We start from the raw sequence: 15,695 nt of genomic DNA on the forward strand, positions 1-15,695 counted from the left end.
TTATGCGCATCATCATGTAGCATATCCTAATATCATTATGCAAACATGATAACAGGCTGGAAAAGATTTGGCATGTCATAGAATCATCACATTATGCCACATGATAGTCATCCAATACTGCATGATCAAGCAATTTAGTAGTTTTGGAAACCAAAACAAAAAAACCAGAAATCTTTATGATAGGAAATACTTAGATCCAAGTATTTCCTATCGACTCGAGTGGGGAAAACAGCAATAGAGCTGCTGTTTTCTGCAGGAAAACAGCCCAAATCGCAGGAAAACAGTAGAAAACTGTAGGAAATCTGAGAGAAAAACACCCAATGGACTTATATTCCACTAGTAGATGATCAAAACGAAAGCAAGATACAATGTTCTTCGATTCGAGAGGAAGAACAACTCTCCGACAATCTCCGGCAACGCCAAGAGCCCAAGCAAGAAAACCTAGATCTCAAATTACATTCAAATTCCAGATGATCTCTCTTTTCCCCCTAATCTCCTAATTATACAAATTAATCATAAAGGACCATAATGGACTTCCTAAAACAGCCCCTCATTCAAAATTCTCCCTCCCAAAATCAATTTCAGCAACCGTGGGGTCCACAGGGGGTTCCGCCCCTTTTTGCTGTTTCCGCCTGGAATAGCATCGGACCGGTCCAGAAGGGACCGGTCCGCTCGTAACACTTTAGCTATTAAAACCCTGAGAAATATATAGGAATTACTTCAACCACTTTAAAACCTTAATATTTTTGCATTCCTAAGCTTGCTCTGCAAGTATACTGTGGCAAGATTTCATTCTTCCGAAATAGGTCACAAAGCCTATGATGCTATTTTTTTTGCCTGTAATGTCATTACTTCTGCAGTTAATTGGGCTTGATGGTTAAAATAAGCTTCATAGATAGCTTAGTTTAAGCACTTAGAAACAATAGCTTATCCTTCAATTTAACTGCTGGAAATGCAAGAATGAAGGATCGTTTAAGGCTTCGTTTGGGATATTTTTTTTACTGCTGCTTAAAGTAGCTTTACACTAACAAATTGCTCTAAGAAGCAGTAAGAAAACCGTCCTAAACAAAGCCTAAGATTCAACTTGCATATGTTTCAGTGTTGTTAAGTCTTTTTTCATTCAACCTGATCCAGACTGCATTGAAATCAAATCTGTCAAACAATTTAACATCCTTGAGTGAATTGACAAGTGAAATATAACCATATACCAGCGCATACTTCAACAAATTTACAAATATATTACATAGGGAGAATGACTTAATCAGTTCATGTGCAATTTTCAATCAAGTAACTTATAAATCATTAATTTTTTTTTTTTTAAATAAACATGCTTGCAAAATGCACACAATAAGTTGACTCCCCACCTTTGAGGATATGTGTTAGACTGGTCCAAGGATGACCGATCCAGCCGGCCCAGCACAAGGGCCGGCCCCTTGTTTATGCCAGGCGGACCAAGGCAATAGCCCGCCCTCTTGTGGGGCCACTATTTGAATAAAAAATAAAGAAGGGGCAGTTTAGGACTGTATTTGTTATTGGACTTGTATTTGTATGCTTTAAATAGATGAGATTGCTTAGGATTAGGATTATCTTGGATTTTGGTGAACCTAGTTCTTCTCTTAGATTTGTTTGGGCTCTAGCCGCCGGCTAGGGATTGGGAGAGCCGGATCTTCCTCTCGAATTGAAGATTCATTGTATCATGTTTGCTTTCTTTTATCTACTATCAAATAAAGAGTTTCCCTATTGTTATTCACTGCTTTCTTTCATCTACTATCAAATAAAGAGTTTCCCTATTGTTTTCATCTGCTTTCTTCTCAAAATCTATTTCACAATTTGCTGAATTCTGTTTTTAGCGAAGGATTTCTTCAAATTTTCACCAATATTTCCTATCAAATTAGTATCAGGCGCTTCGATCAAAATTATCAATGGTTGGAAAGAAAGTAGAAGTTTTGGAAGGGGAATTACCGAATTAGGCCAATTAAAATCAGATTGTGGAGAAAATATGAAAATTTGAGAATCAATTTTCATTTGTTCATGAAAAGATGGATGAAAAATTTGTCATTTTGGAAGAAATGTTGAGGAAGCTGCTGGAGGCCCAACCCAAAATGACGACGTCGGAGGCAAAGGGAGTCATCGGCGGATAAGGAAGTCGTGGTAACCCTAATCCGCCAAGGAGAGGGGAAAATCAAGAGGTGGAGATCTCGGAGGGGGAAGGTGGGATGCCTCCCCTAGAGTCTATTTCTAGTGAGGAGATGAGTAGCAGGTATGAAAGGATGGGTGCTGATTTTGTAAGAAGATGGGTTGCTTTTGAGCGTAGGGGTGAGGATTAAGATAGAATGAGGAGGTAATTTTGAAGAGTGGTTTGGTTATGAGCGAAGAAGGGAGGATCGGGGCACGTGGGGAAGACCACCCCTTCGTGGGATGAGAGGTTATGAAAGATTCAGGGGAAACGGAGGAGATCCAAGAGTAAGGAAGCTCAAGATGCCTATCTTTGAGGGAGAGGATGCACATAGGTGGATTTACAAGTCATCCGGTTCGACCCCGGTTAGACCGGTTGAACCGGTCGAACCGTGAACCTCTCCTTCTTCCGGTTCGTTATCCGGTCCAGTTTTCACAGCCTTGGGCGAAAGTCTTCTTGAACTCAGTAGTGGAATTCACTCCAAATCACACCATGAAAGTGAAGGAAGAAATATCAGACAGAGATGTGGTGGTACTGATAGATAGTTAGGCTACCCACAATTTCATCTCCAACCATGTCATAGACCAATTGGGGTGAAATTGATGGACACAAGGTGTTACAGGGTGATGATGGGCACCAGAAAGTAGGAGACGGGTAGAGGAATGTGTAGGGGAGTGGTATTGACTATACAAGGGGCCAGATAAGGGAGAATTTTATCCCATTGGAGCTAGGGAGCACTAATGTCATCTTGGGGATTAAATGACTACAGGCCTTGGGGGATACCAAAGTCAATTGGGGAGCACTGATAATGGAGCTAATGGTGGAGGGAAAAAGGATGGTGATCAGGGGAGATGCAGGGTTGTCCAAAACCATGATGTCTCTCAAGACTGTGGTAAGGACCATACAGGAGGTGGGCGAGGGATTCTTGATGGAGCTGCAGAGCTTAGAGGGGATCAAACTAGAAGAAGGGTTGACATTCCTCTTTTAGTACATCCACTCATACATCAATTCAGTGAGGTCTTTTAGCCACCTCAAAGGCTTACCACCATTGAGGGAGTAGGAGCATGCCATCACCTTGAGAAAGTGGGTGTAGTGTCCGGCCTTACCACTACCCTTAGATTTAGAAGGACGAGATTGAAAAGTTGATCTAAGAGATGTTGGAGATGGGGATCATCAGGCCAAGCGAGAGCCATTTTTTAGCCCAATCTTATTGGTCAAAAAGAAGGATGGGAGTTGGAGTATCTGTATGGACTACTGAACTTTAATAAGGAGATTGTGCTGAACAAATTTCTCATTCTGGTGATCAATGAGCTACTAGATGAGCTATGTAATGCAGTGTTGTTCACCAAGATGGATCTGAAGTTGGGATACCATCAGATCAGGATGCGAGAGGAGGATGCCCAGAAGACTGTATTCATGACACACGAGAGACACTACGAGTTCTTAGTGATGCCGTTCAGCCTCACCAACACCCATCTACTTTTCAGTCCTTTATGAACATGATATTCTGACCATACCTCTAAAAGTTTGTATTGATTTTTTTTGACGACATCCTAGTGCACAACAAGACAGAGGAGTAGTATTTGGAGCACTTGAGGGTGATCTTAGGGGTGTGATAAGAGCAGTAGCCGAGGGCCAACCTGAAGAGGTGGTTTTTTGCATAGTCAAGTGTAGAGTACTTGGGGCACATGATATATCAGGAGGGAGTAGTCGCCGATCAGACCAAGATTGAGGCAATGTTGAAATGGCCTCAACCTAGGAACCTGAGAGAGTCGAGGGGTTTCCTAGGGTTGATGTGATACTACAATAGATTTGTGAGAGGATATAATATCATAACATGGCCATTGACGGAGCAGTTGAGAATAATAGTTTATTAGGGGGGGGGGGGGGGGAGAAATTAAAGCAAGCCATGACCATAATACCAGTTACCTTGGCTTTTAAGAAATTAAAGCAAGCCATGACCATAATACCAGTGTTGGCCTTACTAGATATCAACTAGGTTTTTGTAGTGGAGATTGATGCTTCAGGGTACAGATTAGGGGAGGTGCTTATGTAAAATCACAGACCAATAGCATACTTTAGCCAATATTAACAGTCAGAGTTAGGCTGAAGTCAGTTTATGAGAGAGTTGATGGCCATCATGTGCAAGATGAGGAGCTGATGAAGATTATGATGGATTTACTGAGAGATGGGAGTAGCCACCCAGGCTATTCCCTAGAGGGAGAGAGACTACTATACCAAGAGAGGTTTGTGTTGCCATGGACCTCTGTTCATATTTCTCACCTGATGCAAGAATTCCATAGGAGCGCTATTGGAGGCCATTCTGGTGTGTGGAAGACATACAGAAGATTGACAGCAAAATTATATTAAAATGGGATGCACAAGGATGTGGAGGAGATGGTGTCTATGTGTGAGGTATGCCAGAGAAACAAGTACATGATTATGGCTCCAAGGGGATTACTTCAACCCCTGGCTCTTCCATACCGAGTTTGGGAGGAGGTCACTATCGATTTCATAGATGGGCTGCCCTGATCTGAGGGTTTATAGTGATTTTAGTAGTGGTTGAGATTTTGAGCAAGTACGCTCACTTCATTCCCTTACGACACCCTTACACGGCAGTTACAGTGGCAGTAGCATTCATCAAAGAGATGGTCAGGTTGCATGGGACACCGTGGTCGATAATTTTGGACCAATATACGGTGTTCCTTAGTTGTTTTTGGAGAGAATTATTCAGGTTGCAGGGAACAATGCTGAAAAGGAGTACTGCTTACCACCCTCAGACATATAGGTAGACAGAGGTGGTAAACAGGAGTTTGGAGACTTATTTGCAATGCTTTGCTTCAAAGACACCTCAGCTATGAGCCAAGTGGCTAGCATGGGCGGAGTACTAGTACAACACGTCGTACTACTATGCTTTATAGATGACTCCTTTCAAAGTGTTGTATAGAATAGACCCTCCACACTTGATGCATTTTGGGCTGAGTATCACACCAGTTTTTTCAATAGAGTAGTACTTGGAGAAAAGGGATAGAGTGTTGGACGAATTAAAAAGGCACATGTTGAGGGCTCAACAAATTATGAAGCAGGTGGATGGGCACGGGAAGGATATCCAGCTCGCAGTTGGGGATAAAGTGTTCTTAAAGCTGCGGCCCTACAGACATAGGATAGTAGCCAACATGAGGAATGAGATGCTGACCCCGAGGTACTTTGGCCCTTATGAGATATTGGAGAGGATTGAAGCAATGGATTATCGCTTGAGATTACCCTCAACTGCTACCATACATCCAGTGTTCCACGTGTTACAGCTGAGGAGAGTTATTGGGGATCATACAGCTAGTCCAGAGTTATCGGTGACACTAACTGAAGATTTGTAGGTGGTGTTAGAACCACTGAAGTTAAAAGGGGTACGATAGGGTAAAGAGAGGATAAAGGAGGTGTTGATCAAATGGAGAAACCTACCAGACTACAATGCCACATGGGAGCCATATGAGAGAGTGAAGCATCAGTTCTCATCCTTTCACCGTGAGGACAAGGTGATTCTTGACTTCTATGTGAAAGAGAGAGGTTTGTGATGGATTTTTGGAATGTCAAACCTGTGGGTTTTTAGCTTACGAGCTATCCTCTTATATCTTCCTCTATTAATTCATCTTGGACTTCTATCTATCTCTTCTCTCTACGGTTTTCATTCCGCATTTATCTTTCTCCTCTAAAACTATTGTAAGTTTTAAGTTGTGTCATATTTTGTTCTATTATAAGTTGTAAGTGGTGTTAGTACTTCTTTATGGTTGTTTTTGTTTGTGTTATTTAAGGTTTATGTAAATGAATAAGTGTGTTTTTTATTTGCATTGCTAGAACAAAGTTTGTTCTTAGGTTGCATCATATATACATTATAAATTTTAGAGTTTACATGTCACCACATATATGCATGTATATTCATATAAGTATAAATAGATAAATATGAATATGAATACACACACGCATATACACGTGAACATATATAGGCACAAACACAAATACATATATGTGCAAGTGCACATTTTTATACATACAAAAATATACTCAAGCTAGTATCAATTTGAATATGGTCGAACAAGGTTTGGTTTGTGTTTACCTCGTTAATCAATTCACCCTAAAATTGAAGTCACATATAACAAATAAATCAAACAAATCACATAAAAACAAATCAAAACCAAATACAAATATTTCCAAAATAACATTTAACTTTGCGAACATCCACAAAACAGACAAGCAACCATTTGATAAATTCGATCAAACAAGCTCATTGTTTAAGTATATATATCAATATTCATTGTTGAAAGAAAATAGTAAGTCCTGCAGCTAGGAATTACCTAAGAGCAATGAGGCAAAAGATGACAAACTAGTATAAAAATTATGTTCATAGCTTAAATTCTAGATAAAACGGATTAATAAGTAAACTTGCATGTATCACACACCAGAGTTTACCATCTCCTTGGATGACTAGGAAGTTCTTGTGATCCTTCAAACAAATTAACCAAATGGTTCTCTATGTCCTCTGGAGTATATTTAACATGCTTTGCTGCATGTCGCAAGCCCTCCAGCCGGCTTCCATACCTCCCCCAAAAAGCACGATAAGCTGGAATGACTTTCTCTGATATGGATATCCTCAGTTCTTCCCGGAGCTGTGGATCTGGAATTATCCAAGTAGTCTGAGTCCTATATATTTCCTCAAAAGCCAAGTTAAAGTTCCTGAACTTGTCCTTTATGACAGCATTTGATGCATTATAAGTACTACCCCCAAGTTCTTCACCTTTTAAATAAGACAATGCCTTAATCCAGGAAGCTCTGAGATATCTCATAGAATAATGCCGAACTTGTCCCTGCATCTTCTTGACCCACTGATCTCCTAACAAGCTCCTCATGGCAGAATCCTTAACTTTCTTTGCAATGTAGAGTATATTATTCATCAAAAATACATATTGCAGTGCTTCATTTTCATAGAGCTTAGAATCTTTAACAATGACTAAATCCAAATTCAGTAACAAGTTTTGCAAGTAATGACCAAATGGTGACATCTCCTCTGTACATTTGAGATTATCACTACTAACCTCTCTGTTTTCACAAAGAACAGAATCAAGCAAATTGTGATAATCAACCAATAATCCAACATACTTCATCACATAGTTGGTCACATCGTGAAGCCCACCACAATGAAGTGGCTTACCACGAGAGTTCTTCTGAAGAGCATTCTCAAACTGTGAAAGAGTTCGAACAGCAATTACTTGCAGATTCTTTAGAACACCATCTGCCTCATCAAGTATGTGCTTCCCTGAGTCGCCAGAGAACAGAAAACTCAAGTCAGGCTTAACATTATTGAGAGCACCATACATTTCAAGGATTCCAAACAGTTTCTCAAGCGAAGGCTGACTAATGGCAACAGCATCCGCAAAGTTGAGCAATTGGACAGTGCAGCTTCTTGTGCTCTCCAAAAAGCATTCATCTCTAAGCTCCTCATCACCAGCAAAGACATGATCACAGAGCTTCCTCTCAAGGACGAGAATCTTCCTTAACATCAACCTCAATGCATTAGCCCATTTCTTCATCTTGTCATCAAGAGTTCCGCACTCCATACTCCGAACATCCTCAATGCTTAACCTAACAACTCCCAGAGCATAGATGTAATCATCTAAAATCTCGCGACGGACACTGCAGTAGACCTGGCACAGTTCCTTTACATACCCAGATAAAATCATCCGATCAGCAATTTCCTTTAGGTCGGCCAAAGCATCAGATAGGAAGACACTAGGGCTATAATCGTCTGAAATCCGTACGTCAAGTTGAGCGGCATTCCGGATCATGATATGGCGGAACTGGTCCTCAAGGTACGACATGGCATACTGAAGCAGCACCTCAGCGCGGGATCGAATGCCGGCGGAGGATGAAGAAGTGGAGAGAGAGATTGCGTCGTCGACAGCGGAGAGAAAAACGGCGCTGTTATCTTCCCAAATGAACTCAATGCTGGAGTCATCTGGACGACGGAGAACTTTCTCAGTGGAAGCGAGGAAAGATTCATCAGATGGCTCGGGATTGCCCGCGCCCGAGCAGGGGAAGATACCGGAGAGGCGATTGTCGAATCCAGAGAAAATGCGCATCATGTCCTCGGCGGCGTCTGAAGAGATGGCGAGCGAATTTACTATGTGATGAGCGGCTGCGATGACCTTGTCGTGCCCATCAGGAGACGTCTCTCCCGCCATTGGCGCACAGTGGAGCTCTCGGGTGAATTTGTGAACTCCGGTTACAGTGCAACAGAGAGAGAGAGAGATCAGTGGGCTCCAGATGGATTCACTTATACGTGGATTTGGAGTCAATTTCGGCTTCAATCAAGAAAATATTTAATTTCTTTGTTTATTATTATTTTTTCATTCATATGGAGTCTAATAATTTTAAAATTTTCTTTATTTAATATTTTCAGTTCAAATCTTAATACATTATTTTAATTTAAAATATTATAAATTAAATTCAAATATTTTCAAGATTTTCCTATAATATCTAGCGATATCTGATGAGTTACATACCTTAGATACAATAATAGGCTTTGGTCAATTTGCAACTTTGTGCAACTTCTTGGGATATAAAGAAATTCTATCGTTGAACATGTCCCAAAAGTAAAATATTTTTTCAATCATTATTCACATTTAAAAAAATTAGCATTTAACTTGTGTTGTCTCGATATCTTTAGAATAATTCTTAGATTCATGTTTTGAATACACCAGAATATCATCAATAAAAATAATAACGAACTGATTCAAATATGCCTTAAATAATTTGTTCATCATATCCATAAAAATCGCAGGTCCATTAGTCACCACAAAAAGTCATGACCTAAAATACAAAAGCATTCTCCAACTAAATATAAAGAACTGATTCATATATACCTTAAATAATTTGTTCATCATATTCATAAAAATAGCAGATCCATTAGTCACCACAAAAAGTCATGACCTAAAATACAAAATCATTCTCCAACTATATAAATATATCACTAATCATGGATAGATGATATTTATTCTTAATTGTAACTTTATTTAATTCCTTACAATCTATGCACATCTTTATTCTTTCATCCATCTTTTTCATAAATAGAGGTGCACGCCACAAGGATGACCTATATCTCTCAAAGCCTATGTCCACTAACTCCTACAGTTACATTTTAAACTCTTACAACTCCTTAGGTGTCATCCTATACGATGCTAACAACTGCAGAACTCTATTCCCATATTAGGTGGCAAACTAACCAATTCTTCATGAAGCACATCAGAAATTTTTTTATCATAGGGATATTTTTTGGAAACCATTTTCTTATCCCTTTTATGTGCCATAAATATCATATTCCTCTTCTTCTACGATTTATTGACTTATAGAGCAGATATAAGATATGACAGTCCTCCTTAAACTCCCCGGAAATAAAAACTCTCACCATCTAGAAGCAACATTGCTTTCTTCTTCAAATAATTAATCTGAGCTCTATATTGACTCAACCAATCCATCTCCAACATAGTATCAAATTCAACAAGAGGTAACACTATCAATGCTGACTTTCATTTCCTATCAAAATTTTTTATTTCACACATGCTAAAAAGACTAGTCACCATACAATCACAAGTAGGCAAAATAACAAGCAAAGTATATTATAATAATACAACGAATAAATTCAACAATGCAAAATATTTATCAGTTATAAATGAAAGGCTAGCCCCATAGTCAAACATAATTTGACATGGAATAGCATAAATACAAATCATACTTGTTACCGCATAAGGCAAGTCCTTGGTCTCATGCTGAGTTAGATTATATACATTGGCCTGTACTGAACTAGGAGTAACATAAACACCAGACTCTTCCTGACTGCTTGTATCATGTCTCCCATTCGACAAGCCACCACCTCAACTAGAGGATCCCTCACTGAAAGTATAGGGTTGGATTGCTCTCGGTCTTCCTATATGTTTAGAACTCTTTACTCTCACATTGGAACGCCTATTAGGTGTGAATAATCAACCACTCTATTCCCCATATGGCCACATTATAAGCATTGTCCAATCACTCAACAGCACTGAACCACATGTCTCCTTTTTCATCTCTAACAAACAAGTACTCTATTGACAAAGCTCATAGATCTTGTTGCACTACAACTGATAGATGCAGATGCAAATGAGCCTTTTCTATAATCTTAAGGATCAAACCTACTCTGTTTTCTATTGAAACTACTTCTAAGAGTCTCGCCTCCAAATTCCGTTCTACTACTAATCTACCATTGCGGAGTAGTTATCAGCTTATTCTCTACCAAATCCACTTTCACTATTAACTCAAAGAAAATCACAAATGCATAATGGCATCAAAGGCAGCCTCAGATTGTCTTAGAGACCTCTCAAAATCTATACCTTTCTTCATATGTTTTAACAAGCTATGAAGTATACCTAGCTAAAACAATAAACTTAGCCTTATACTACATCACCATCTTGGTCCCATGCACTAGTCTAAAAAATGACACCTGCATTTGTTGTTAGGCAAAAGGAGGCACAAACCACTACCATAATGTATTAGTAATCTCCTCACAAAATATCAAAGCATTCAATCTTCCTTGAAAATTTTCCTTTTGCTGGCCCAACCCCCAGCATTGAGCTTCTCCATCAAACAAAAATACATTTATAAGTACTTTCATGTTAAGTAGATATTACATATTATTAAAAAAAATCTAATCTCATAAGTCAAGCCTCTACTCCTATATGTTCAACAAAACCCTCAAACATTGAAGGTTTCAATCTTAGAAACATTTATAAATGTTTGTCTTTATCATCATATATCGCAACAGACATCCTGCTTTAGGCCTCACCCACCAACTATGCTATTAACCCAGTAAATTGATAAATATAATCAAAACTAATAGCTCTTGCTATACTTTGTACCAACAAAGCCTGACTAGAATTATGTTAGTTAGTCATATATGATTCTTACGGATTCATCTGATATAATTACAAAATTCACATTATTGAATGTACATGCACATTAAAAATAGGAGATGAAATGAACACTTTATACTACTCAGAACTCTCTCACTCATCTACAAATCAACCATATGGCTTTGTTATTATCAATTTCCTAAACCATTGCTCTAATATAAAAAATTCTATTATAACCCGACCCGATATAACCTACAAATGGAATGAGTTTTATCATGTCAAATTATAATAGGACAAACCCCAAATCCCAAATATCTATGTAGAAGAAATTTCTTTTATCTTTTAATTATAATAGCATCAGGTAAAATAGAAATTATAGTCCTAAATTTTTTTCCTTTTATTCATCCTAGGAAATCATATAATCGAAGTGTAATTTAAATTCATGGCACAAAAAAAGCTATGCATAAATAAAAAGCCATAACTATCAAAATATATGAACATAACATACTTATATAGACACAAATTTCAAAACATGCAATCTCTCTCTGCTCAATCTGCCCCTTCCTTTTACCCTTACCTAAAATAGATGTAGAATAACAAGTATGAGCAAACCACGACTTAGTGGGTTACACTGAGCCTATCCAAATTCTTAATAATACATAAATAATAGTATGTGAACAAACACAGATTTCTCATAGCAGTACCCTTGTCCATAGTGTCTCATAGTAGATAGATGTATACTTTTAGATTTAGTGTTAAATTAAAATAATTTAAATGCACACGCCTTATAAATAATAAAAATAAAAATAGTAAGCATATCACACCAAATCACAGATAACAAAAGTTTAAACTTTAAACACACCGCATCAATTATTCAAAACAGGTTGTATTTATTCCCCTTAAACCCTTATACATCTCAATATATACATTATTCAAAAGTCAAACACGTATAACTCCATATTCGAGCACATTAGATAAAATATCTTTATAACTCCCGGTGCTTAGCATCACATATATTTTAAATTTTAGGCCCTTAAAAGTCTCAATACACAGTGCATCAAAACTCCTAATTAGTCATCAAAACTTCTCTAATTCACACATTCAAACATTTGCTAGTGTGAGAATATTTTTTTTTGGAATACTTAAATTAAAAAAAATCAAAATTACATTGTGAAAGTTCACAAATAACATATTAAAATATGCATAATATTGTAATACATAACATATAAAAAGTTATGCGATGAAAATTTATCGGATGTTGGAATATAGCCACTTTTATGTTGAAAATTTAGAATTTAAATAAAAATATTCTAGAAAAACTTTAAATTATTAAAAACTAAGATGTAGTAAATATAAACTATCGATCTATACCAATAAAATTTTCAAAAATAGAATGGACGAAAATAGACTGAAGCTGTCCAAAGTGGATTTCTCTCTCTAGGAATCTCTTATTATCTCTCTCTAGCCGACTACTTATTTTTTGATAAGAAATGATTTGATTTTGACATTTTAGAGGATTTGGATATTTATATAAAAATTCATTTCACAGTGCTACGTCTCTCAAACCCACAAGGTTGTAGTGTGGGTTGCAGTGCTTCCTTAAAATCCAGAAATATAGAGAGCACGACACCATAATGCTCTCCCCAAAACACATTTTCTCATTTTCAGTACAAAAAATATAGAGAGCTAAGCAATGCATCACTCCCCTAAATAATAAAAAAAAATTATGGTTCCCTAAGGTGTTTAATGATTGGCATAGATAAGGGAGATACTCAAAATCTCCCCTTCTTTGGATGACCCCCAAGTGGATGGCAAAAGAAGTTCTAATTGGATAATGACTAGACAGCTCCACAGCTCTCAAACTCACAACTCTACCTTAAAATCCATAAATATAGAGAACATAATGCCGTAGTTCTCTCCCAAAAACACATTTTATCATTTTCAGAATAAAAAAACACAAAGAGCTAAGCACTGTAACGCGCCCCAACATAGTGTCACAATGCTCCAAACAAAAATTTTCACATGCATATTTTTCACTCACAGAATCCTCGAGCACTCCTTAAAATAGTAATGATACATTCATAAATATGCATAGGCATTCACATAACAAAAAAATATAGAAATACAAGCACACAAGGTCACTTACCAGTCAAAATCCAAACCAGTTTAGAACAATGTTGTAAAATATATTACAATGATGGTGAGGCATTGCACATGAAGGTAAGGACTACTGTGCAGGAAAAGATGTTAGAGCTGTTGATGCCATTGTAAGGTATCAATGATTTAACTAGGTGAAGATAATGTGGGACAAAAGCTTTGATAGTGCCAACGACAGTGGCAGTTCATGAGCTATTTGAGATAAAGAGATGTTCTAGACTTATGATACATGCATGGGCATTAAGGTGTGGCATGCTATGTGTCCTTTAACAATGTTGGAAGGATGACATGGTTAATGAGGATTGAGCCATGTGAGATTGTTCTAAATAAAAAATTGAGGTTTCATAAGTTGTTCCATAGTTGGCATAGACAACGGAGATAACTAAAATCTCCCCTACTCAGTATGACCCCCTAGGTGAAGACTAATTATTTTATGCGGACACTGGACGGAGAGAACCGTTCGGATTTGTTGCGCTTTTACTGCTCTTTTGATGCGCTTTTGTAAAAGGGCGGTAAAAGTGCAGAAAAATTTTAATATTTACTAAATAATTGAATATTAGTTGCGCTTTTGCTGTGTTTTTGGACTATAAAAGAATAGTAAAAATGCATTTATAATTGAATATTTGTCACCATTTTACGGCCCTTCTGCAAAAGCACAACAAAAGAGCAATAAAAGCGCAACAAATCTGGACTATTCTTTATGTTTGATGTCCGTACAAAATAATCTCTCCTAGGTGTATGACAAAAGAAATTTGAGTGGGATGATGACTAGACAGAGCCACATGTAGAACTATGATGATTTCATATTACATGTGAGATTTTTTTAGTTACATTAAGTAAAAATTTCAAAGTAAAGAAGAGCATAATGACCAATTATTCTAAAATTTCATTTATGTGTATATTCAACTTTTAAATCTTGAGCTAATTCAATGTATGAACCTAATTAAATTGCTTTTCCTTCTTGAAGCCAACATATCAAAGTAGATCCAAGCATATATTATCTTAACTACATACTTTGAGTATATTTGTGCAAGCAGAATGTTTAGTTAGTGTATGCCTAAATAGTAATTGTTAATCCCTAATGTTAATTACATATTAATTAATAGTACAAAAATATTGTTGACTAGTTATACATGATAGTACTAGTACCCACTTGAGTAATCATACTCACAACCAAGGTCGGAACCCCTTTGGGGCTAGGGGGTGGGGGGTGCAATTGCCCCCCCTCAAAAAAAATTTTTTTTTATTATCCTCTTAGTTAGGTGATTTTTAATCTTTATTACAAGATTTTTAGGCAATTGGCTCCCCCCCCGGTTAAAAAAATTAAAATACTATGGCTTTTAGTCAATTGCCCCTAATATAATAAAATACACAGTGTAGATGTGTTATCATTAGGGAATGATGAACCAAATACAAAGATAAATAGTAAATCAAAATTTGTTCACAGGGGCACTGCCCCTTGACCCCGCGACTTGACCGGGCAGGTTGAACCCCGCCAGGGCCCCTTGGACCCCCGACATATATGTTAACAGTTACTTATAAGTTTGTCCCCCCCCCCCCACTATAAAAATTATGACTGGTTCCGCCCCTGCTCACAACTAGCTTGTTTAGTGACTAAGGCTTTGTTTGGGACCACTTTCTTACTGCTTCTTAAAACAACTTTTTAGTGCAAAAATGTTAAAATTTATACTAGAAAATTGCTTTAAGAAACATTAAGTAAGTCGTCCCAAATAAAGCCTAAATTATATTATTTGGTAGATAAAAATTGAGTAATGACATCGAAGCAATTAGCATAATATTGATCTTTGCAATCCCGACTTTGAGATACAACTTTTCTAATTAAAATGTGTATAATATGTTATCTTGTCACTTATTGGTGGTTGTGCAATATTTGAATGTGATACATTATATTATTATAATTAAAATGGGTTGATATTATTGTAAATTACAACTTAAAATATTTTTATGACAATTTCCATTAATATCCTAGCTAAGTTATCATAGGACTGACCACACACTTGTGATACTAAGACCATTTATTACATATTTATCCAATATTTTTTTGATAGCATTATTATTATTATTATTTTAAATTTTTTTACAATAATATTTGAATGACTATGATGGATGCCACATAGTTTTTCGAAATGACTTTAGCTTTTAAAAAATAGGGATTTTTACATACATAACACTCAAAACATTTCAAATTACCTATGTAACACCTAAACTATTAGATTTACATACATACCACTTAAATCCATGTTTTACATCTTTTCTAACACTCCGTTATATCCCGTATTATTTTCCGTCTTCCCCGTTCGTTCGTATGCGACAGTGGCGGGAGTCTCCACTCGTTCGCGTGCAATCCGTTCATCTTCGCTAGTTCTGTTCTCACCAGTTCCGAACATTGTGATTTCTTGTGTTTC

The 15,695-nt window shown here is 37.1% G+C and overlaps 1 protein-coding gene across 1 annotated transcript; it reads right to left on the reverse strand.

Moving 5' to 3' along the window:
- Positions 1 to 6,368: 6,368 nt before the first annotated feature.
- On the reverse strand, positions 6,369 to 8,498 carry LOC110096436 (exocyst complex component EXO70B1-like). Its single transcript, XM_020822391.2, has one exon. The coding sequence runs from the start codon at positions 8,407 to 8,409 to the stop codon at positions 6,637 to 6,639; it is 1,773 nt and encodes a 590-aa protein (XP_020678050.1). The 5' UTR covers positions 8,410 to 8,498; the 3' UTR covers positions 6,369 to 6,636.
- Between the last annotated feature and the right edge of the window lie 7,197 nt (positions 8,499 to 15,695).

Source organism: Dendrobium catenatum, unplaced genomic scaffold (genome assembly GCF_001605985.2).
Source record: "Dendrobium catenatum unplaced genomic scaffold, ASM160598v2 fragScaff_scaffold_761, whole genome shotgun sequence".
NCBI classification, from domain to species: domain Eukaryota; kingdom Viridiplantae; phylum Streptophyta; class Magnoliopsida; order Asparagales; family Orchidaceae; genus Dendrobium; species Dendrobium catenatum.

Coding starts and splice junctions, on each gene's coding strand:
- LOC110096436 (XM_020822391.2), bottom strand. CDS start 8,409: ATGGCGGGAGAGACGTCTCCTGATGGGCACGACAAGGTCATCGCAGCC.